Source organism: Carassius carassius, chromosome 20 (assembly GCF_963082965.1).
Source record: "Carassius carassius chromosome 20, fCarCar2.1, whole genome shotgun sequence".
Lineage (NCBI taxonomy): Eukaryota > Metazoa > Chordata > Actinopteri > Cypriniformes > Cyprinidae > Carassius > Carassius carassius.
In genome coordinates, this window is record NC_081774.1 from 3816036 (window position 1) to 3839314 (window position 23279).

The window sequence follows — 23279 nt, forward strand, 5'->3', positions numbered from 1 at the left end:
TGTCCATTGTTAAAATGTGTTTATGGCTTTTCTTAACATCTCCGATAACAGAATTTGAATCAGTCTTTCTCCTGACACAATCAAACTCTCACGACTCTTCACTCTGTCTTTCTTCTGGAGAAAAAAACAGGCCTTTTAGGCAGGATATCAAAAGAACAAAATCCAAATTGCCTTGAAATTGGATTCATTTGTGCTGCTCGGGTTCAAAACAGACTAATAAGAAGTGAAATCACAGAGGAACGTGCGTACGTGCGTGTGTTAAACCGCTTTCCATTTCCCTTCAATTTAGTTATGTTCATAATCTTTACACATTTACAGGGTGAATGTCACAAAAACATGCCCACATCATATTTCACCACCAATCCCAAAGGAAATTATATTTTACTTACAGAAAAAAATTAGTCTATTTTAAGAAATTATTTTAATGACATTTAAGAACTTTCTCCCTCATCACCTTAATGAAAAAAAATCTCATTCTCATTACGGTGCTTGGATGTTTTACTCATTTTTGTGAAATTCTCATTATTGTCAGTGGTGATTCTTATTAGATTCACATTAGTTTAACATAGTATTTTTTTTTTGTCAAATAAAAAATATTACTGCATCAGTTCAGTTTTAACCAGTAAATATTTTAAAAGCAGCAACATATATCATTGTATATAATTATTGTTATTTAATTACTGCACTTGGAATTAGATGAGAATTTTTATGGGAAAAATATACTTAATTATCATAAAATAAAATAATAAAATTAATCATTATTTGTCTTTGTTTTAATTACTGTGACTAGATTTAAAAAAATTTTCATTATAATTATAAGAATTATACAACATTATTTTTTGCTGCAGGATATTACTGACATGAAAATAAACAAAATTAAATATAGAATTATTATATAATTGTTGTCATAAAATAAATATCATATATTTATGATCTTAAATAAAATAAAATAAACATTTTCTTTCTTTTGGCTTTGGTGTGGAATATAAACCAGGTAAACTCTTAAGAAATTCGCCTTTACAGTGCTTTACAAATAATAGTAACCAGAGAGATCTGGGAATGAAGACTGATAAGACAATAAATGGTGCCAATATGATTTGAGGAAATACCCTTCTCTAAGGATTTTGTCCTTATTTGCATCAGGGCTGTTGAATCACATTACTGTCTCATCTGCATTCATCATTCATTCACACAGATTGTTCCACTATAATGCAAATGATCATAAAAGTCTTCTTTAGGATTCCTCCTGTATGGATGTGTGTACCTGTTGGAGGGTGTTGAGAAGACCCCCAGGATGACGTCCCTGCCCTGCATGCGGATGATGGGGCTGGTGGACTGCAGCAGGTTGAAGTAGAAGTGCGAGTCTCCCGGGATCGAGCAGTTCAGACGCGCTTTCAGAAACGACGTCCACTGGCGCTCCAACACCCGCTGAGAGCCGCCCAAATCACCTTTACACACACGTGCAACACGGGACACCATCACCTAATGCACACACACATATTCAAAAAGAACACAGTTCAGTTTTTATTACACACAGCCTCTATTCAGTGCTACAATCAAAGTGACTATTCACTGGAGAACTGCTTTTCAACCTCACACTTCAATGGTGTAAAAACCTCTACTGCAATAGGGGCTCTACTGCATTTAATTTTAATTTTTTATTTTTTTACAGTCCAAGTATAAAGTTGTTTAAGGCTTCTTGTGCCAAAAGTGGTCATAATTTAGTTTTACCCAAACCATTTTCTCACTTCCATTTCAATTAAAGGAAATGGAGAAAGCAATATTAATGGATAGATGACTGGTATTTTAGCCAGGTGAAGAAAAAAGTCTTAATAATGGATTTGTTTATTATAAACATGCAGTTTTTTGCTTTACAAGATAGTAATTGATGGAGTGGATTGGTGTGGATTATTGTGATGTTTTTATTAGCTCTTCATTCTGACGGCACCCATTCACTACAGAGGATCCTCTGTTGAGGAAGTGATATAATGCTACATTACATTAGAAAGACTGTTCCAACGAAGAACCAGACTCATCTACATTTTGAATGGCCTGAGGGTGAGTATATTTTCAGCAAATTTTCATTTTTGGGTAAACTACTTCTTCAAACTAAAATTCCATCGATACCAGATCTTTACAGTACTGTACCTTTAATGTGATGTCAATGTTAAAGTGTTATGATTGGCTGACCTCTGATTAATGGGCGGAGCACTATCAAGTTTCTCAATACTGAATTGTCATTGATAGCTATTCATGGAGTATCATACTGTATATTAATGTGCAAGTTAGGAGTACGATAATACAACCTTGATTTATATTATATTATAATTAAATCACTATATTAGAATGATTTCTTAAAGAGCATGTGACAATGAGGACTGGAGTAATGATGCCAGAAATTCACAGAAATAAATGACATTTTATATCACATTCAAACAGAAACCTGTTAATTGTAATAATAGTTCACATTATTAAACTTTTTTTTTTACTGTATTTTTAAACAAATAAAGTACGAAAACTTCTCTTTCTTACCTTCTCCAGGTAGTTGAACTCCATGGCCATCTCCCTGAAGAAGAAGTAGATATGAGGCCCCCATTCCACGGCGCTCACAAAATAAGGCTCTGTAAGACACATACACAAACACAGGCTTTCATTTTTCAGTCTGAGGGCGTCCTATGGAGAAAGTGCAGCTCAAATAAGTAAACACTCATCAGTCATTATAAAGACATTTCATCTGAACAAACAACATATGCACAGTCCCAGAGGGAGGCGGGGAGAGAAGGAGATATACAGCAAGAGAACTGAATGAGGCTGAGATAGTCCTCATTAAACATGCATGTCCTCTTAAATAAAGCAAAGAGAGTGAAGAGAGGACATTCGGAGGTCTTAGCCTCTCCTCTCTCTCCTTGAGTGTTGTGTGTTTTAGAAAGCAGATGCAGGTCTTTGCAGCTCCATACGGATGTCGGTCTCACTCCCTCAATGATATTCAACTCATAGCTCTCCAAAGTTCAAACAGAGAGCTCTAAATTATACACTCATCCACCTATTCTCATCTGAATGAGGCTCCAAGAGCTCTGTGCAGTTTCCCGTGGTTACAAGGTCTCGCATATTTGTGAAAAACAACACAGGTAAAAAAAAAAAAAAAATGGTTTTGTTAAAGCTCTCGGTGTGTCTGGTGTGAAATCACACTCAGAATTCAGTGCTGTGAGCTGCTTCCTGAAACTATTTTGAAATCTACAAAATAAACCCCACTTCATGTGAACAGTTCTTTTTAGTGTGAAGAAAAGTTTAATTATTTGAAGAACCTTTTTCCATTATGAAGCACCTTTTGTCACACCACGGTCTGTCCAGCAGAGGGAAACCGAGAGCACAAGACCTTCCACAACTTCTTCCTGATTACCTGTTAATTATTAGCTCAATGATATCACATGTGCCTGGCTTGTTAGTGTGTATGTGTGGGCATATAGAAGACCTGCATTTATTTGTATCTTTGCTCAGTCTTGAAGTTCTTTTGTTCAGACAGGTCCTTTGGCTCTATGTTTTGATTTCTTCGAGAGACTTTTTACTCAGAACTTTGACCTGCTTAGTTGAAAGCTTTAATTTATGTATATTCAAGAAGGACACTAAGTAAAGACTGTTTGTTTTTCTTCAATCCTGCCTTGTGTGGTTCTCTGCAACTTGGGTCTATACTGCTCTGTGGTGTAGTGGCTAGAGCATTGGGCTACCAACAACACATTCTGGGTTCTAGCCCTGGTTGTGACAGCAAGACTGAGCCAGCAAAATGATGGACCCAGCAGAGGCTGAACAGATTCATGGGGCCCTTAGTAAACAGGGAGTATTGCTTGGAACACATGCATCACAGCTACAGAGGCTGACAGATGCTGTTAACCAGATTGGGGAATCTCTGCAACAACTATAAGCCCACTTGCCTAGAGAACCTGTGGCAGCACCGGCCCCAGATCCGCCACCAATAGCTGCACCTATTTCCCAGGAACCCAAGATCCCAGCCCCTCAGCGCTATGAGACCTGTAAGGGTTTCTTGACTCAAGTCTCTCTGATTTTTGAACTCCAACCCTCTTCTTTTGCTTCTGAGAAGGCTAAGATTGCATATATAATATCCCTGTTGTGTGATCGTGCCCTGGATTGGGCCTCAGCTCTTTGGAGACAACAGTCCCCCATTTGCTCAGATCTAAAGGTGTTCACAGAGACTCTCCAACAGGTGTTTGACCATCCAGTCAGTGGCCGTGAGGCTGCAAGAAGGTTGCTTGACCTACACCAGGGGCATCAATCTGTGGCTGATTATGCCATTGATTTCCGTACTCTGGCTTCTGAGAGTAAATGGGATTCAGAGGCTCTTCTCTCAACCTTCTACCGTGGCCTTTCTGAAGATGTTATGGATGAATTAGCCAGTAGAGACTGGGGTTCAAGTCTGGAGGAACTCATAACCTTGGCCATCCGCATTGATAACCGTATTCGTGAGAGGAGAAGAGAACGTTGCTCTCCCCAAGTCATGCCCATGTTGTCACCTACAAATGTACCAGAAATTGTTCATCTCAACCAACAGACAGAGGAAGAACCAATGCAGCTGGGCAGGACTCGCCTATCACCTAAAGAGAGAGAGAGACGCATGAGAGAGGGTCGTTGTTTCTACTGTGGAGGTACTGGCCACATGCGCTCTTCCTGCCCTGATTCAGCGTTAAAAGCCAAGGCTCGCTAGGGTGTGTGGGGACCTTAGCGAGTGGAGCTGCCCAGTTTAACACTCCTCACTCCCGTTTACTGTTGTCAGCTACCCTTACTTGGGGGGATGCAAAAGAGAAGATAATATCATTGAAGGCATTTGTGGATTCAGGTGTGGCTGACAATTTTTTGGACATTGAACTGGCAAAGAAGATGTGTATCCCCTATGAGACTTGTCCTGCATCCTGGAAAGTTGAAGCCCTGGATGGCAGGCCTATTGGGTCTGGAATGATTAGGTTTAGAACCGTTCCTCTATGTTTAACCATTGAAGCTAACCATCGAGAAACAATCTCCTTTTATCTTATTGAGTCTTCCAGAGAACCCCTTATCCTTGGTTACCCCTGGTTGCGGCTTCACAACCCTCAATTTTCCTGGACCTCGGGAACTCTCCTTGACTGGGGTTCAGCATGTAGGGACTCCTGCACCTCTCCTGCTTCCTTTGTGGCTGGGAATAAAGAAATTCTAGCAGCTATTGAAGAGGTGAGTGTTTGTTCATTGAATAATCTACCAGATCTGACACTTATGCCCCTTGAATACTATGAGTTGAAAGAAGTGTTTAGCAAACAATGCGCTACCAAACTACCACCTCACAGACCATATGATTGTGCCATTGACCTCCTGCCTGGCACACTCCCTCCTAGAGGTAATCTTTATTCCCTCTCTGCCCCAGAAACTAAAGCCATGAATGAATATATTCAGGATGCTTTAAGGACTGGTTTCATTCGCCCATCAACATCACCAGCTAGTGCTGGTTTCTTTTTTGTCCCCAAGAAAGATGGTAGCCTTAGACCTTGCATAGACTACCGTGGGCTCAATAAATAACTTTCAAGAATCGTTACCCTCTCCCACTCATGTCATCTGCTTTTGAACTGCTTCAGAAAGCTAAGATTTCTTCTAAATTAGATCTGCGGAGTGCGTACAACTTGGTACGTATTCGGAAGGGTGATGAATGGAAAACAGCCTTCAGTACTCCAACTGGCCACTGGGAATACCAAGTCATGCCCTTTGGATTAGCTAATGCCCCAGCTGTGTTTCAAGCCTTCATTAATGATGTCCTGAGGGAGATGTTGAATCGTTTTGTGTTTGTCTATCTAGATGACATATTAATCTTCTCAAACTCTCTACAGGAACATATTCACCATGTCCAACAGGTTCTGAAGAAGCTACTTGAGAATCATCTTTTTGTAAAGCTTGAAAAGTGTGAGTTTCATGTGTCTCGAGTCTCATTCCTAGGCTATGTTGTCTCTCAAGAAGGCATCCACATGGAACTAAAGAAGGTATCTGCCATCACAAACTGGCCCCAGCCCAAAACCCTGAAGCAGGTACAGAGATTTCTTGGCTTTGCCAATTTCTATAGGAGGTTTATTCGTAACTTCAGTACAATTGCAGCACCCATTTCCGCTCTTACGAAGGGTTCACCCACTCGTATTCACTGGACTGCTGAAGCGCTGAAGTCTTTTGACAGGTTAAAGAAATTGTTTTCTTCTGCCCCAATCTTGGTACACCCAGACCCTGAATTACCTTTTATTGTTGAAGTGGATGCGTCTGAAGTGGGAGTAGGAGCAGTGCTCTCTCAGAGGTCCTTTACAGATAACAAGGTTCATCCATGTTCCTTCTTTTCCAGAAGCCTGTCTTCAGCAGAAAGAAATTACGATGTGGGTAACCGAGAACTCCTAGCTGTGAAACTAGCACTAGAAGAGTGGCGCCACTGGCTAGAGGGGTCCAAGCATCCTTTCATTGTGTGGACAGACCATAAGAACCTGTCCTATCTACAGAAGGCTAAGCGCCTTAACCCTCGTCAGGCTAGGTGGGCCCTCTTTTTTACCCGTTTCAATTTTGTGATCTCTTATAGACCTGGATCAAAGAATGTAAAGGCTGATGCCTTATGACGGCAGTATGATTGCTCCCAGAAGGACCGTTCCCCAGAATTCATCATTCCCTGGCACCTATTCGCCGGTCCCATCGAAGATACTGTCCGTGAGGCGCTACATGGCGTGCACATTCCTGATGAGGTTCCAGCAGGATGTTTGTTTGTTCCCAAGGAAGCAAGATCTGAGGTCCTTCAGTGGGGTCATGCCTCCTCCCTTGCTGGACATCCAGGAGTAAAGAGGACATTGGAGTTTATTCAGAGACTGTTTTGGTGGCCAGAGTTGTCAAGAGAGGTCCGATCTTTTGTACAAGCCTGCCCAGTCTGTGCTCAACAGAAGTCCTCTAATCAGCGCCCTGCCGGTCTTCTACACCCACTGCCAATCCCTCAACGTCCCTGGTCTCATGTATCCATGGATTTTATCACGGGTTTGCCAGTATCTGAAGGTAACACTGTTGTACTGGTGGTGGTGGACCGCTTCTCTAAAGCTGCACATTTTATTCGGTTACCTAAACTTCCTTCTGCTAAAGAGACCGCTGACATTGTCCTTCAAAATGTTGTAAGGATCCATGGAATTCCTGTGGACATCTTTACGGATCGGGGTCCCCAGTTCATGTCTCGCTATTGGAAGGCATTCTGGTCTCTATTTGGCTCTTCTGTCAGTCTCTCTTCAGGTTTCCACCCTCAGTCAAATGGCCAAACAGAATGGGTGAATCAGGAGTTGGAGAAATATCTTCGCTGCTTCACATCCCATCAGCCATCCTCTTGGAGTCGGTTCCTTGTATGGGCAGAGCTGGCACACAACACCTTACGCAGCTCCTCCACTGGATTATCCCCATTCAAGTGTCAATTTGGATTTGAGCCACCATTGTTCTCCAGTCAAGAAATAGAGGTTGGAGTCCCTAGTGCTAAAAAATTTGTTGAACGGTGCAGAAAGACATGGAAAAGGGCTCACTTGGCCTTGAAAAGTGCTTCAACTCGCTACAAGAAGTATGCTGACAGGAGAAGAAGGGTGACTCCATACTTCAGAATTGGACAAAGGGTCTGGCTCTCAGCTAAGGATTTGCCTTTAAGAGTTGAGTCCAAAAAACTTGCCCCAAGATTTGTTGGTCCATTCAAGATCACCAGAAGGGTCAATCCTGTTACATACCAGCTTGCTCTACCAAGATCGATGAGAGTAAGACCTACTTTCCATGTTTCTCAACTGAAACCTGTAGTAACCTCTCCTTTGTCTCCCCCAGGTCCTGTCCCTCCCCCCCCTCGTGTTATAGAAGGTGGCCTCACGTATACAGTGAGGAGACTGTTAGACTCAAGACGCCGTGGCCGTGGTTTTCACTACCTGGTCGACTGGGAGGTATATGGGCCTGAGGAGCGTACCTGGGTGCCAGCACGACACATCTTGGACCCAGACTTGATCAATACATTCCATCACCTGCATCCTGACCGTCCTGGGCCGTCTGGAGCCGGCCATACAGGGGGGGGGGGGGCACTGTCACACCACGGTCTGTCCAGCAGAGGGAAACCGAGAGCACAAGACCTTCCACAACTTCTTCCTGATTACCTGTTAATTATTACCTCAATGATATCACCTGTGCCTGGCTTTTTAGTGTGTATGTGTGGGCATATAGAAGACCTGCATTTATTTGTATCTTTGCTCAGTCTTGAAGTTCTTTTGTTCAGACAGGTCCTTTGGCTCTATGTTTTGATTTCTTCGAGAGACTTTTTACTCAGAACTTTGACCTGCTTAGTTGGAAGCTTTAATTTATGTTTATTCAAGAAGGACACTAAGTAAAGACTGTTTGTTTTTCTTCAATCCTGCCTTGTGTGGTTCTCTGCAACTTGGGTCTATACTGCTCTGTGGTGTAGTGGCTAGAGCATTGGGCTACCAACAACACATTCTGGGTTCTAGTCCCGGTTGTGACACCTTTTGTGTGACCGTAAGGTTCTTTGGATGTTCTTAAAGAAACCATCAATGCCAATAACAAACCTTTATATTTAAGTAGATGAAACATTAAATACCTACATGACATGCAAGAAAAAATAAATAAATTGTGTGCACGATTTACTTATTCATTCCCTCAATGTACTAAAATGTGCACACGATTACTATTGCATTCCCTTCATTTACTATTACGTTCCCTCGATTTGCTAAATCATGCGCATGATTTAGCAAATCAAGGGAACGAATTAGTAAATCGTGCGCAGAATTTATAAATCGGGTGAACAAAATAGTAGATCGAGGGAATGCAATAGTAATCGTGTGCACGTTTTAGTACATTGAGGGAACGAATTAGTAAATCGTGCACACAATTTAGCCTAATATTTTTTTCCTGCATGTCATGTGCGGGGCTCCGTTAATACCATATGTCCAACTGAACATTTAAGCTGTCAAACGATTAATCACGATTAAACGCATCTAAAATAAAAGTTTGTTCACATAACATATGTGGGTGTATTGTGTATATGTATTATGTATGAATAAATGAGTGAAGTAAACCGGTGATACCATAGATGGACCATTTAAACCCAAACATTTATGGTTTTATTTTATATATGAAACAGTACCTCTGAACCATTTGGAATCATGCTTGATCGTGCGTAGGGCTGGACTCTCTCCCAAACTGCGGTAAATGACAGCATCGATGGCCAGGAAGTCAGTCACTGTCCCCGTGAACAAGCTGCCCTCTGAGGTCAAACAGCAGAGGTCAGCGGCCAATAACCAGAAGTGAGCATCGACATTGTGCCATGATGATATATGTGGCAAAAGGCTCGAACAGAAAGTCCTTGAGCTTAACGATGTTAAGAAGATGTGGTTAAACACATTTATGAAGGCAAATAAAACAGCTATAAATTAGGTGTAATTAAACATTATTATGCTGTGTATCCACTGGGTGTACAGCTCTTATTATCACAGATTCAAAAGTGCTAAACAAATCAGTCCATTATGTATATAATGTGAGTTAGAGTCATTACATAGCCACAAAAGACAGTCAGTTACCTGCAAACAGAGCCACGTTAGCGTGTTTGGGATCATAAGGACATCGGGCCATTCCACTGATGGGCTCGCCAACCAATTCCAGAGTGTCTCTCTGAACAAACACACACACGTACTGTTTGTGAGGACAGAATATGACACTCTTAGAGGATGATAGCTGTTATAAACCACACACATCTCCAAACACATTCACGAGCGCTGTTATCATTTCTACACGCTCCCAGAAACAGTCGAGAGTGTTAGTGAGCGTGTGCATGTGTGAGAGAGACTTCAAACACAACTGTAGTGCGTGACGATTTATCTCACAAATAAAACGAACCTACCAAACTGTCTCCAGAAAGACCTTTTCAGTTTTATATGAAGCAATAAATCAGCTCTGATGTTGTAATATACCGTAAAAACAACGATTTGAAGATGTGGCCTGAAAATCTGCTCGCAACAAAAGGGTGAGCTCGTGAAGTATCCCTGTGAAATTTCACCACAAGTTCAAAAGAAAATATATGCATTAAGAAGATGAAACATTAAATACCATATGACCAACTGAACATTTAAGCTGTCAAACGATTAATCGCGATTAATCTCATCCAAAATAAAAGTTTTTGTTTACATAACATATGTGGGTGTATTGTGTATATTTATTATGTAAGAATAAATACACACACATACAGCTGTATCAGGGAGTCAGGGGCATTCGGATCCATGTGCAGAAACATTATTAAGCGAATGGTCATACAAGCAGAAATCAGGAATGGCATCAGGTATGTTAGGGATATCCAGAATCATAAACGGTAACAAGCAGAGATCAGGGCAGGCAGCAGAGAATCAGAGTCAGTTTAAACAATCGAAGATCATACACAGGGCGAACAAACACTAGGAAAAACGCTCGGAAATGTCAGACAGGCTAAACAAGACTTCGCAGTGAGTGAGAGTGATTGTGCTGCTTTTATGTGTGTGTAAATGAGGTGCAGGTGTGGCAAGGTGATTATGATGCAGTGACTCATGGGGAATGTAGTTCAGGTGTGGTGCAACAGTATGAGAGGTGCTAGTGTCCAAGTGACATCTGGTGGTTGATGGGTGGAATGTTCCTGAGTGGAGTGCCCTCTACTGAAGTTCATGGGCACTCCATCTAATGATCGTGACAACAGCATATATTTTGAAAATATTTATATCAAATATAAATATATTTTCTATATAAATGTAAAAAAAAAAAATCTTAAATATATGCATGCATGCGTGTGCATTTATATATACATAATATACAGCACACACACATATATTATGTAAACAAAAACTTTAATTTTTTATGTGATTATTCGTGATTAATTGTAAACTCAGTTTTTGCCCTTCGATTTTGGTGTGATATAATTCAGACTCCTAAAAGATTCACTCCCAAAACAATTTAAAAATGCATTCATACTTCTGATTCAATTCAAATTAGCATCATCTCATCAGAAGCCTCCAATGTAATTATGTGCATCTATTTACTGAATTTTAATCATTAAGGCGATTGGCCTTCCATCCATGCTGATCCACTTTCATTATTGTTAATGCATTGTAAACATGCATGTATGAGTTCAACTGAACCGATTCTTTCTAATGATTCAGTGGATATGACTCACACATTTTTAATGACTGAACTGTATTCAGTTTAGTAGTAAAACTGTGAGGTGGGTGACATGATGCAAACAACACAGAATATGTAACTGAATCAGCGATACACAGCATTATTTAACCAAGTGTTTTGCTTCAAAAAATAACGAGCTCCTGTTGAATTTCTTCCACATATAGACAGATGAACAGAACTGAACCTTGTGTTGTTTGTGTAGAATTGTGCTTTACACACTCTACATGTTTGCTGCGGTAAACACAGGGGAGATGGTGAAGTCTGCAGGCATTGAGGAACACTCACCGTGTAATTGGCACACAGCGGGTTGAAAGCATTTGTTCCGCACACAAACAGCCCTCCATCATGGCTCAACAACACCTTAATATAATTACGACACTCCTCCTTAAGGAAACACAGAGAAAAAGATAAGAATTACTCTTGTATTAAACTTAAAAAATATTCATTATTCTTGTCAAATTTGAGATTTGAGGTTTCAACATATAAACAAAAACCTGAAAATAAACAAAATGTTTTAGGCTTAAAACTGAGGGAGAGAGAGAGAGAGAGAGAGTTTGTATAATTATGTTATCTCAAAATTAATAAACACTATAGAAAGCACTATACAGTACATAATAATTATTGTGTGGAAACAGCAGTGATAATATCAGACTCTCTGTATTTTACTTTGAATCACAGTGACTTGGCAGCATTTGACTTTCATGTCATTTAACAAAGTCATTTGAATGCTAATTAAAATTTGGGTGAAGGAGAGAGAGATGAACAAAAACAGCATTGGGTCAGACATGAAAGGGTAGAGTTCAACGGATAAAAGAATAAGGCTGTAAATATTGACCCAGCTTCACAAGTCATTTTCCCCCAGACATCATTATATTGAGCACTGTGTTTGTTTTGGAAGACAGTCAGCAGAGAAGTAGGTCCATGCTTGCAGCTCCACCACAGAGCCCACACTGTGGGCATCATCAACAAATATTAATTTTCTCCAGGTTTTTACATGGTATTTGGACTAGATTTGCACAATGTTGCTGCACGTCTTTGTGTAGCACAGAAACAGGAAGTAGCTGGACTTGAATGCATCACGACGTGGGTCCAGCTATAAAAGCAGTCCTGAAAGCTACTGGATAGCCAGCTGTGAACACTCATGCATCAGGAATGCCTTTGTTCCCTGACGGACATCAATGGAACTTTTGAAGTGGTTTTGTGTATTTTGCTAAAACCCCTGCATGTGGGCCCCATCGAGCAGCTCCACCATAGGGCCCATTCACTGCTCTGCCCATGGAGTTTGACTGGGCCTCCTGGTGGAGCTGAAACCCGAGGGTGCAGACACTGAGGTCAGGCTCTTTGAGGTGATTAGCAGGACTTCCGAGGGTCTATGTGTTGTTACATGTCCACCGTTCGCTGTGTGCATGTGTTTGCACAAGAGATGTCATTATAAATGTGTTCAAGCTGCTCACAGCATTAAACACATACTCCCTAGCGACAGATCGACTTACAGCATGTGTGTGCATGTGTTTGAATAGCAAGAAGGACAGGGATCTTTTAATTTTTGATAAGCTGTAGTCTGTGCGTGAGAGTGAGAGCATATAAAATGACGCAACCTTTCACCTCTTATTATCGTGATTATTTCCACCTGGATGCTGTGAAAGATATGTTGAGGTATGCTCTTACATTCCCATATCAACACTGCCAGCTTCTTCCCGCTGTATGTGTTTTTTTGTGTAAGATTTTTCTAAATGTTTAATATTTGCAACTGATGCCAGTGATCGCATGCAATGCACATGCATTCAGTGTCAAACGTAATTCATTAATTTAGTCAAATATTATTTCTTGATTGCACATCTTGTTTTGATGTATCTTTCATTTCAAAAGTTTGAAATTGCATTCCAGGGGACAGGGTGGTTTGCTTCATCCCAAGACTAAATAAGCAACCTGTGGCAACAGTAAAAAAAATAAAATAAAAAAAGTGGACCAATTTGGCTGGATTTGGCAACACTGGCCCCAGCAAACTCCTAGCAAAGTCCTAGCAACCTACTGGAAAATTCCACCCAGAGCCCCTTTCATTCGATGTTTTGCACATACAAGCAACACTCAATATCTAGTTGGTTAATATTATGTTTCCCCGCCCACAAGGCCTTGCTTACATAATCAGGATAGGAAATCTGTTTTAGCTGAGTAAACTGATTTGTTGATGGACATTTTTCATGAGTATAATGTGCACTAACGAAGACTAAATTAAGACTAAGGAGATTTAGTAAGAAAGAAAATAAGCTCAATTTTGGTGCCACGTTGTCTTGAAGCCCATCTATTCCTCTCCGGACTCAGGTTCATCATAAACATCCAGCTGAACATGAGCAGAACAGCCCAGCTGTATGAGTGTGCTGTAAACTCTCTGCAGGGGTGGGGAGATCTTACGTTCCGCTTCATAAACTGTAAAATTGAATTCATCAGAGATGCAGGTTTGCACGCGGGTCGATCTGTACTCCTGTCAGAGGTATAAAAAGCAGGTTTCGCTCTGGGGAAGAGCACATGTGCTTCAGGTCTCTGTGAAACACCATCAAAAAAGTGTCAAGATTTATCCTTCAGATCAGAGCGTGTGACAAGGCAGTATACGATTCCCGTACCCCGGCAGACTCCTTTCTGCTCTGATCAAAGTCCCTTACTCCCTCACTCTGCTTTCTTTCTTCTCACCTTCCTCACTCCTCACCACTCCTTGTTCTCTCTCTGCATGTTCCTCCCACTCCAATTGCTTTTCACTTCTTTCTGCACCAAAATCACTTGCTGTCAGATTACGGCACATTTAGTACTTAACCATATAAAGATTCGTACAAAGGATTTGTCTAAAGGATCAAAAATTTGCTGAAAAGCTTGTTGTAAACCATCTAGCCTACTGCATGCCTTCTGTTGTCTGATTGACGGTTTAGATGTTTTAGAAAGTAAAAAGCCTTTTAGTATAATTGTAAAAACACCCACCTTCAGTTCATGGTTTATGTACCTTTTTATTGTGTAATTTTTACTGATTTTTCTAAAGTAAGCATAATAACTTTTATGTTGTTGGTAATATTTCAAGATGAACGCTTATTGGGCAGAAGCAACTTGATTGTCCATATATAATGGAGAATTTGAAAAGAATCATGTTAAAATATGAGTATCAATATCAAATATGATCATCAGGCTTTTAAAGAAAATTGATTTGTTCATCTCTCAAGTCTGATGCATTAAATATGATATTCAACAAAAAAAAAAACATATGCAATATTTAGCTTGAAGGTTTTATAAAATGTTCCATTAACAAAAAAAAAAATTGTTTAATTACTTAATGTCACGGAACAAGGAACATACACAAGAGAAAAATGTGTAAACATGAATAGAGTAAATATGTATGTTTACACACAACAAGCTGAAGTTTAGATCAAATTTAAATGCTTTCAAAAAATAAATAAAAAAATAAAATAAAAAGATTCACATACTTTTTCCTGCAGTTTTATAGCTCCTAACAATTATCTCACTGTGTCTGTTTTATTCCTCCTAAGACATTTTTGTCAAGACATCTGAGACAAACCTGCTCAAGTGCCTTGAGCTATAAAACAGCAATATCAGAGCAATAACATTTTCTTCATGGCCGAGGAAAAGATATTCAGTGAATCGCTCATGAAGGGACCCCGTTGCTCATTTTCATTCAGAACGACCCCCAAATGAAGTCCTCTTCCTGCAGTGCCCTTCAAGCCAATAAAAAAGACAATTGGAACTCAACGAGAGGCGAGAACAGATACTGGAGAGGATGTGATTGTATCTATCACATCTCACACACACACATTTCTATACTCCCTTTAGGAGCATCACAGGCGGCAGATGTGATCTTGCTATAGACACTGTGTTATTTCTGTAGAAATCTGTTTATCTTGCACTTCATAAAAGCCAATCAAAACTGCACGAGTGACAGCCAAACGCAGTAATTCAACTCCTGCGTCTTCATATGAATTATGAATGATCCATTTATCCACCTCTTAAGATGTTATTGTGATTTAATGCACTTCTGCCAATGCTAATGCTTAAACTATCATTTTGGTTAAAGTTTTAGTAATTCCGCGATTTTGTAATTTTTATTTCTATTTAGATTTAATACATTTATTTCAGTTTTCAATTGACAAATTTTATATTTTAACTTATTTGTTGAGACATTTCACTTGTTTGCAAAGCAACATTTTCACTTGTTTTTAGTTTTTGTTTCAGTGTTTCAGTGTTTTAGTAATTTGTTTTTATTATGCCATTTTTATTTTGTTTTTACTTAGATTTACTTATTTCAGTATTTGGCTTATTATATTTCTGTCAACGACCAATGCAACATTTCTTATTTTCAGTTTCCATCTAATTAATATTTCAGTTTTCATTTAAATTTTGCTTAAATTTTTTTTTATATATTTTGTCATTATTATTACTTTAAAAAAAAAATCTTTTCATTAAATTTACGTTTTATGTTTATTGATAATGTATGTAACACTTCCATGATTATATACCTTTATATACTTGATATATGTTTATTATTATTATTTTTGTTGAAGTGTTTTTCATCATTTTAGATTTCATTTGAATTAGGTTCTATAGTAAATGTGTTATGTGATTGTTTTTTTTATTAATTACTTTTCAAATATTTCAATTTGTATTAAATGAATTTATTTCAGTTGTCATTTTCTATTTCTAATTCATTACTTTTCACTTAACTGCCAAGGCAATTTTTTTTTATTTATATAAGTATAATTTATATTTTTAATATATACATTTTATGTTTATTTTTATTTCAGCTTTATTTCAATTAACAAAAATACATTTTAATTGTCTTAGTTTTAACAATAATTCTCTTCACATGAACACAGTGCTATTTACAGATCCTCACTGTAGTAAGTGTGTGTGTGTGTGTGTGTGTGTGTGAGAGAGAGGAGTCAGAATAAGGATATTGAATTTCCTCCCTCATTATGAAATCATGTCAGCTTAAATCAAGCAGCAGAACACAATTACTGCAGGAACACATGCTACATCAGATCAAACACATTTCATCTGACAGCACTTTCTAAAGTCCACCTAATCTTATTCCAGAGCATATGAAGTGCAAAACCTGGCTTCAGTTTTAGGTCTGCTATAAGTGGTGTGTGGAGGTGTGCGGTCAGATCTCTGACAGAGGGACGGTTAATTGGACATGTCTCTCAAACTGACTTATTTCCATTCCGTCTGTGCTTATATTCTGTCAATCTCACACAATTAGAGGCGAATGCTGTGAAAAACCGGTTTATAGTTTGAGGTAATTAGCGATCACGAACAAAAACAATGCACAATAGCAAGAAAGAGAAAGTGAGAAGCAGAGAGCATGAGAGCCTGTTGCAGAACTTGCCGGAGGCAGAGATTCACAGGTGCGTGTTTGATGTTTCAGATTTGAGCGAACATGTGGGTGGGTGGCAGACAGGTCTAATTTGTAAGCTCCCTCTTGCCAAACAATAATCCTTGTCCAGGTTTGACACTCAGTCCCTTGAAGTTCTCTCCCCTGCAGTCATACACATCTATTAAAACGGCCTGGTTTGCGAAAGAGCGGGAAAGCACGACTCTTACATTATGAAGGTGGGCAGAAGGAAGAAGGTTATTAGCTTCTTAACTGAAGAACAAGAACAGATTTATCACAAAAACATCAAAGAGAGAAACAATCGAGGCTGAGATTCAGACGTGAGAACCGACTGCATGCGGCTTGAAAAAACAGGCCTTCGCAAACTCTCAAATCTTCTAAAGTAAAAAAGAAAATTGAACAAAGAGTTCAGGAGAATTATTTGGGCAGGGCAGATCAAGGGATGTGAAAAAAACACACATTTTCAAAATAAACTTAAGTTGCAGAATACATGGGACTCGAGATGTGCTTTCAAAAGATAAAGATTTTTCCATTCATGCTGACTTAAAAATGCAATACTCATAGCAGGATGCTAAAAAAAAACGGTTAATAACGACTAATAAACGACTAATAATTTTTTTTTTTTAATCAAACTATCTATGGCTAAAAGCATGATGTCATTATGCTAATTCAAATACAATACACTAATAACAAAACAAAAAAAGAGAGAGAATCACTAATCACTTTAGGGAAAACAATCAATTATTTTCTGATAAAAAACAAACAAACAGTTGGCGTTTAAAAATTAGGGTTGTGAAACGATTAATCGCATTCAAAATAAAGTTTGTTTTATGTTTGCATAATATATGTGTGTGTGTGTGTGAACTGTGTTTATGTATTATGTATATATAAATACACACATATATAGTATATATTTTATTTTGAAAACATTTACATGTATTTACATGTCTATATTTATATTCATGTAATTAATATTATATAAATAATATAAATTGAATAACAAATAATATAATTAAAAAAACTGAAATTTATGCATGCATGCATGTGTATTTATATATACATAATAAATATATACAGTACACATACATATATTATGTAAACAAATACTTTTATTTTGGATGTGATTAATCGTTTGACAGCACTATATAAAATATGATTAAAAACAACTCCAGGTTTGCTATGCTTGTTTGTAGGGCAGCACAATTTGGCCAAAATGTTGTGATTATATACGATATTATACTTTTTTTTTTTTTTGCAGTCAAGTCAAGTCACTTTTATTTATATAGCGCTTTAAACAAACAGATTGTGTCAAACAATTGTATTAATGTTTAAAGTGCTTCTCATTACAAGTATAAGAAGAAAGTTTAAATTTTATTTCAATGAATCGTGCCACACTAAATGACTCATCAGTTGTTAGTTCATCGTGATCCATCCCTCAACAGAGATCTCTTGTAATAAAGGTTATGTCTCCTGCTAACATGTCAAATCGCCCTCTTAAAATCATCTTAACTTCTGCCGTTTATTATGTAATGCTAGAATATCACCTGTTTTTACCAAACCAGCATGTAGATGGCCAATACTCTTTCCAATGGAGACACACAACCAGCTATAGCAAAAAGTACCCCAATGTTTTCAATAAAATTACATTTACCACCAGCTTTCCATGAACTGTATGACTACAGTAACTGCATTAAGAAAAAAATTTACAAAGAGCATCATTAACTTTGCCTAGGAATAAAGTAAAACGCATAACTGAAATTGCATATTGATGTAGATATTAAAGAAGATCAAAATACCTCATTTCAGATCTGTGTTCATTTTTGGATGATATTTCTGAAATTTAGGATGTGTGGTAGTAGCCACACACAAAATAAAACATTTTACATTTTTCAAATGAAGTTGCCATTGCATACTATGAATATTGTTGGCTCTATTGTTCTCTATTGTTAGACACTTTAAATAAAAGTGTCTGCTAAATACATAAATGCAACTGTAAGTGTCTGTCAAGTTGCACTAGACACACATCAGCTGTAGAAAAGATAGCGTACTTGATAAAACAACCAGAGTCATAAAAGTGAATGAATCACAGAAGTTAAAAACACAAGCAGATAACAGGAAAATCCACATCCCTCAATAAAAACCAAAACTAACCAAGGCTGTAAGTAATCGTCCACAATAAGGCTAAAAGCATCCGCTGAGAGGCAAGAGTGACGGTTCCTTGTCAAACTGCAGAAATAAGCCAAATCCTTATATTTTACTGTAGTGTACTATCTGGGAGAAGTTATTTGTATGAGCTCTGCCTCAGGTTTGAAACATCGAGCTCCTGGCAACAGTAAATCACTCAAAGTGCTGTGATGTGAATGATTTCCTTGCTAAGACGGTGCTAAAAGGGCCGTGAAATGTGAAAAAAACTTTGTGTTATTTGGCACTGAACACTCACTTCGTGTTTGCCCTTCATTCTACAGATGCGGATGTCATTCTTATTGGATTCCCACGTCCTTTTCTGTGACACAACAAGGGAGTAAGGTAAAATCATTACCTACATTCAAGGTGAAATAAGCAAGATGTTCTTACATGCAATTATGTGTGTGTGTGTGTGTGTGTGTGTGAGAGAGAGAGAGAGAGAGAGAGAGAGAGAGAGAGAGAGCACTACAAGGCCTCACCTTGCTGTAGAACATTTCATCTCCAGACACATGGTCCAGTTCCACTCGATAAAGGTCATCTCTGCAGCAACACACACACACACACACACACACACACACACACACACACACACACACACACACACACACACACACACACACACACACCCCATATACGAAGACCAGCATTAGCAGTAACAATAAAAATGGGCCTTAATTTACAATTAAAATACTGAATCACAGTTCACATACTTTACATACTTTAGAGTAGGCAAAACACAGCACACACATAAAAAAAAATGTAATCAGTAAAAACATCCATGAAATAAATATATGAACTAAAAATGCATTTACTTGAGAAGCAAATTTGTATATATAATGGTATTGAGAATCATTTTCAGTAAAAATATCTAATATTTATTAAATGTTTTTGGTTTATCCTATTTTCTTGTTTTGAGCATAAATCTACCAAAAATAAATTAGGGTTATGCATTAAAAAGAGTAAAAATACTAATACTAATTAAAAATAAACAATAATAATAATAATAATTGAAGACATATTAAAACAATCTAATATTTTGCTAAGTAAATTTACCAATGCAACTGCCATGTACTTGTTGTTATTGTTAACTAAAACATACTGTATGAATAATTGTTTTTGTTAATCTGTCTGTCTGTCAGTCTATCTATCTATCTATCTATCTATCTATCTATCTATCTATCTATCTATCTATCTATCTATCTATCTATCTATGTATGTATATGTAAAACTAAATGTAAAAATTAGAAATGTTGAAGTTAAAGTACAGAAATTATAAATAAATAAATGAAAATCCACAAGAAGAAGCATAACAAAAGTACTCAAAATTAAAATGATAACTGATAGTATAAAAAAATCTAAGGTAATATTTTAAAATAATATTAAGTACTAAATAGTATATACTGTAAATAATATCAAAACAACAGTCATGTAAACAATAACAAACAGAAAGTCTGTGAATATATATTTCAGCACATAACACACTGAAGCACTAAAGAGTTTTGATAAAAGCTGTCTTTGAGAACGGTCTATATTTGAGCTCTCAGCTCTGGAGTTTTGTGGTGACAGGAACTGGTTTATAAGTTTCAACTCTCCAGAATGTCTAAGAGAGTGTATATAACAGACTATATCGGTTCTCTAGCTACAGAGAAAGCAAGCGTTTAAGCGGCTCGACTGTGTAATGGTTAAAGGTCAGCGAACAGGGGTTTAACTTTCAAGCAGCGCCTAACCAGGACCACATGTCAACTCCCTCAGGAGTCCAAACCCTTTGAAGGCCTGTCCATCTGACTCATTTCAAAGATGTAACTAAAAGTAACACCAGTCAAACTGGACACAGATTCCCCATCACAAGATCCACACTGACTCACTCTCTGACTGTGTGGAGAGAACATGCTGTTTTACTGCTGATGCTGTTGAGCTATAAGGACGGAGTGTTCTTGTCAGAGCTTTGAAACGTAATGACATTTTCTCATTAGACCATTTAGGTACCGAGATGGTATAGCAAAATAGAAAGGTTTTAATAACAGAGATGATATTATATTCATGTTATATTAATTCAGAATGTAAAACCTAACGGAGATGTTACTGTGTGAATAGGGTGGGTGGCATTAAAGCTCAAATTAACATCTTGATGACTTAAAATGTTGTCAGTTACCACCACGGTTATTAGAGATAATTATAGTCAAAGATTTTGGTTAATTGACATGAAGCTGAAATCTAAAATCTAAAAATATGAGAGGAAAAACAAAAATATTAGAAATATTGACATGGCAAGTTGAAGCACTAAAATTATTAACTGGAAATAAATAAAAACCCAAACTGAACTAAAACAGCATTAAAAATAAATTAAATCTAATCATGAAAAAAAAAAGAATAAATTATGCTAAAAAATACCAATAAAATGGCAAAAGCACATTTCAAGATTAGCATAAAATTAAAACAAATAGTGAAAATATAAAACTAAAACATTTATATAAAAATTACATTTTATTGAATATTTAATATAAAATAAAATCATGTCAAATATGATATTACAGTTTTAATTAAATAACAATTTTTAAAATACTAAGTTAAAAATATATTGATATATTAATAATACCAAAATAACAATGATTACAACAAAAAATAATTCACTTCTTCATTAATACAGTATGTGCAACTATATGCAAAATAAACTTTATAACATAAAAAAATGAAAGAACTATTATCATTTGAAGTGTGTATTGTTGAATTGTTGGCATTACCTGGCTCCGATGTAGAGTGTGCGGTTGACTTTCAGGACGGTCTGAATATACAGCGGCTCCTGACGGGTGTAAGAGCGATGCGCCCGGCCCACAAACACTGGATAGCGCCTCACCACTGACAAACACAGAACCAGAGAGAATTCAGAAGAGAGGAAAGTCAAAATTGGGAAAAATGACTAGCTGCGATGGGAACTCCCAAACAAAAGAGCCAAAATATGAAATATGGATAGATGAAACAGACACTATAACACAGGCAGGAATGTGTCCATCACTTTCCCAAAAGAGTTAAAGATGGAGAACCTATGAGACACGAAGAAAGGACAAAAACATACATCACGTCCAAAAACGTCTTCGTCCAAAAACAAGCTGTCTTAAAGTGAAAGTTCACTCAAAAATAATAAATATGTCATATTTACACAGCCTTATGTTGTTTTCAAACCTGTATTACTTTATTTTATTGTAAAATATTCTGCCTGCTCTTTTCAAAGCGATTACAATGAATAGAAAATAAAGATTCAGGCTTCCAATGGACACAAAAGCATCACAAGCTTGGAATATACAACTTGTGTGCTACTGTATTTTCCAAGTATATCCATATTATAGATTTCTGTAACAGGAATATGCATCATCACTCACTGATAATACCTTACAGTGAACTGTTAACCACTTGGACTGGACCACTGAACTTAAGAACTGAATCAGTTCAATTCATGAATGGATATTTTAGTCTGTTTCTGAACTGATTCATTGAAAAACAAACGATTCAATGAAAAGGCTGATTTGTTCACATTATGAATGTGTCATGTGGACAACTTATGTTATATATTAATATGATATATTTACTTATATGGTGATTTTTTGTAATTTTAGAGCTGACTAATTTACTTAAATTATATTGAAAAGATTAGCCAGGGTATCCATGAAAAATATCACCTTTTCTTTTCTTTTCTGAATGAATGAATGAATCAACGCAACACTGTTATTGTTAACTAAAAGTAAAATTGAAACATGGTAATTTGCTAATTAACTTTTTTTAATTAAAACATATTATACAGCATATATAATAAGTATAATAAGGTAAAGTACTAAAATTAATAAAACTAAAACAAAATACATTTAAATTAGACTTATAAAAATATTTTTTATTATAAATAATAAAAATGACAAAAGCACATAACAAAATAACTAAAATAATATTCATGAGCAAAGCTGATAAGTTTTATATAGAGTCCCTCCTGTATAAAATGCTGTGCAAAGAGTCACTAGCACTTCAGAGAGCATTCACACATTTCAGATAAGGAAAATTGCTTTCCAAATGTTGTGGAAAGAAGTCAAACACAATTAGAAAACAGATTACCAGAAAAAAAAACCCCAACATTAACGTGTCCTCAAACCACAGATGGATCTGAGAAGCCTGAGGACACCCACATATTTACCGTGAATGCTAATGATATTTCTTACAGTTTCTGCTACTAATTAATTCCACTGTAATAAGGAGAGAAGGATAGAGATACTGTTGTTGTTGCTGGCTTGTTCTTTGCCTCTAGTTGTTTGGACAAATTTCACAAGGGTTTAAATGTTTTTGTGCGCTTTGAAAGAGCAATTAAGTGTGGAAAACCCTTAAAAAGGTCACGTTATTTCACTTTGATTCACACACACACACACACACACACACACAAGCACCACCATGTTTGTTTAGTTCTTCTTTAGTTCTTGTTTAGTTCTTTAGACTTCTGTTGTTT

At 37.3% G+C, this 23279-nt stretch overlaps 1 protein-coding gene and 1 long non-coding RNA gene across 2 annotated transcripts in view; one reads left to right on the top strand and one right to left on the bottom strand.

Annotated features, from left to right (window-relative positions):
• LOC132096083 (semaphorin-6B-like) overlaps positions 1 to 23279 on the bottom strand; it is a 113519-nt gene that overhangs the window by 25826 nt on the left and 64414 nt on the right. Inside the window, exons 3-10 of the mRNA XM_059501221.1 lie at positions 21538 to 21652; positions 19276 to 19336; positions 19053 to 19115; positions 11509 to 11607; positions 9603 to 9693; positions 9170 to 9289; positions 2533 to 2621; positions 1265 to 1482 (exon numbers count right to left, since the gene is read on the bottom strand). Of these exons, the coding sequence (XP_059357204.1) occupies positions 1265 to 1482; positions 2533 to 2621; positions 9170 to 9289; positions 9603 to 9693; positions 11509 to 11607; positions 19053 to 19115; positions 19276 to 19336; positions 21538 to 21652 (856 nt within the window). The remainder of the gene's footprint in view (positions 1 to 1264; positions 1483 to 2532; positions 2622 to 9169; positions 9290 to 9602; positions 9694 to 11508; positions 11608 to 19052; positions 19116 to 19275; positions 19337 to 21537; positions 21653 to 23279) is intronic.
• On the top strand, positions 1477 to 21828 carry LOC132096084 (uncharacterized). Its single transcript, XR_009422553.1, has 4 exons — positions 1477 to 2058; positions 2542 to 2623; positions 19078 to 19162; positions 21573 to 21828. It is a non-coding gene; the product is annotated as an uncharacterized LOC132096084 (long non-coding RNA).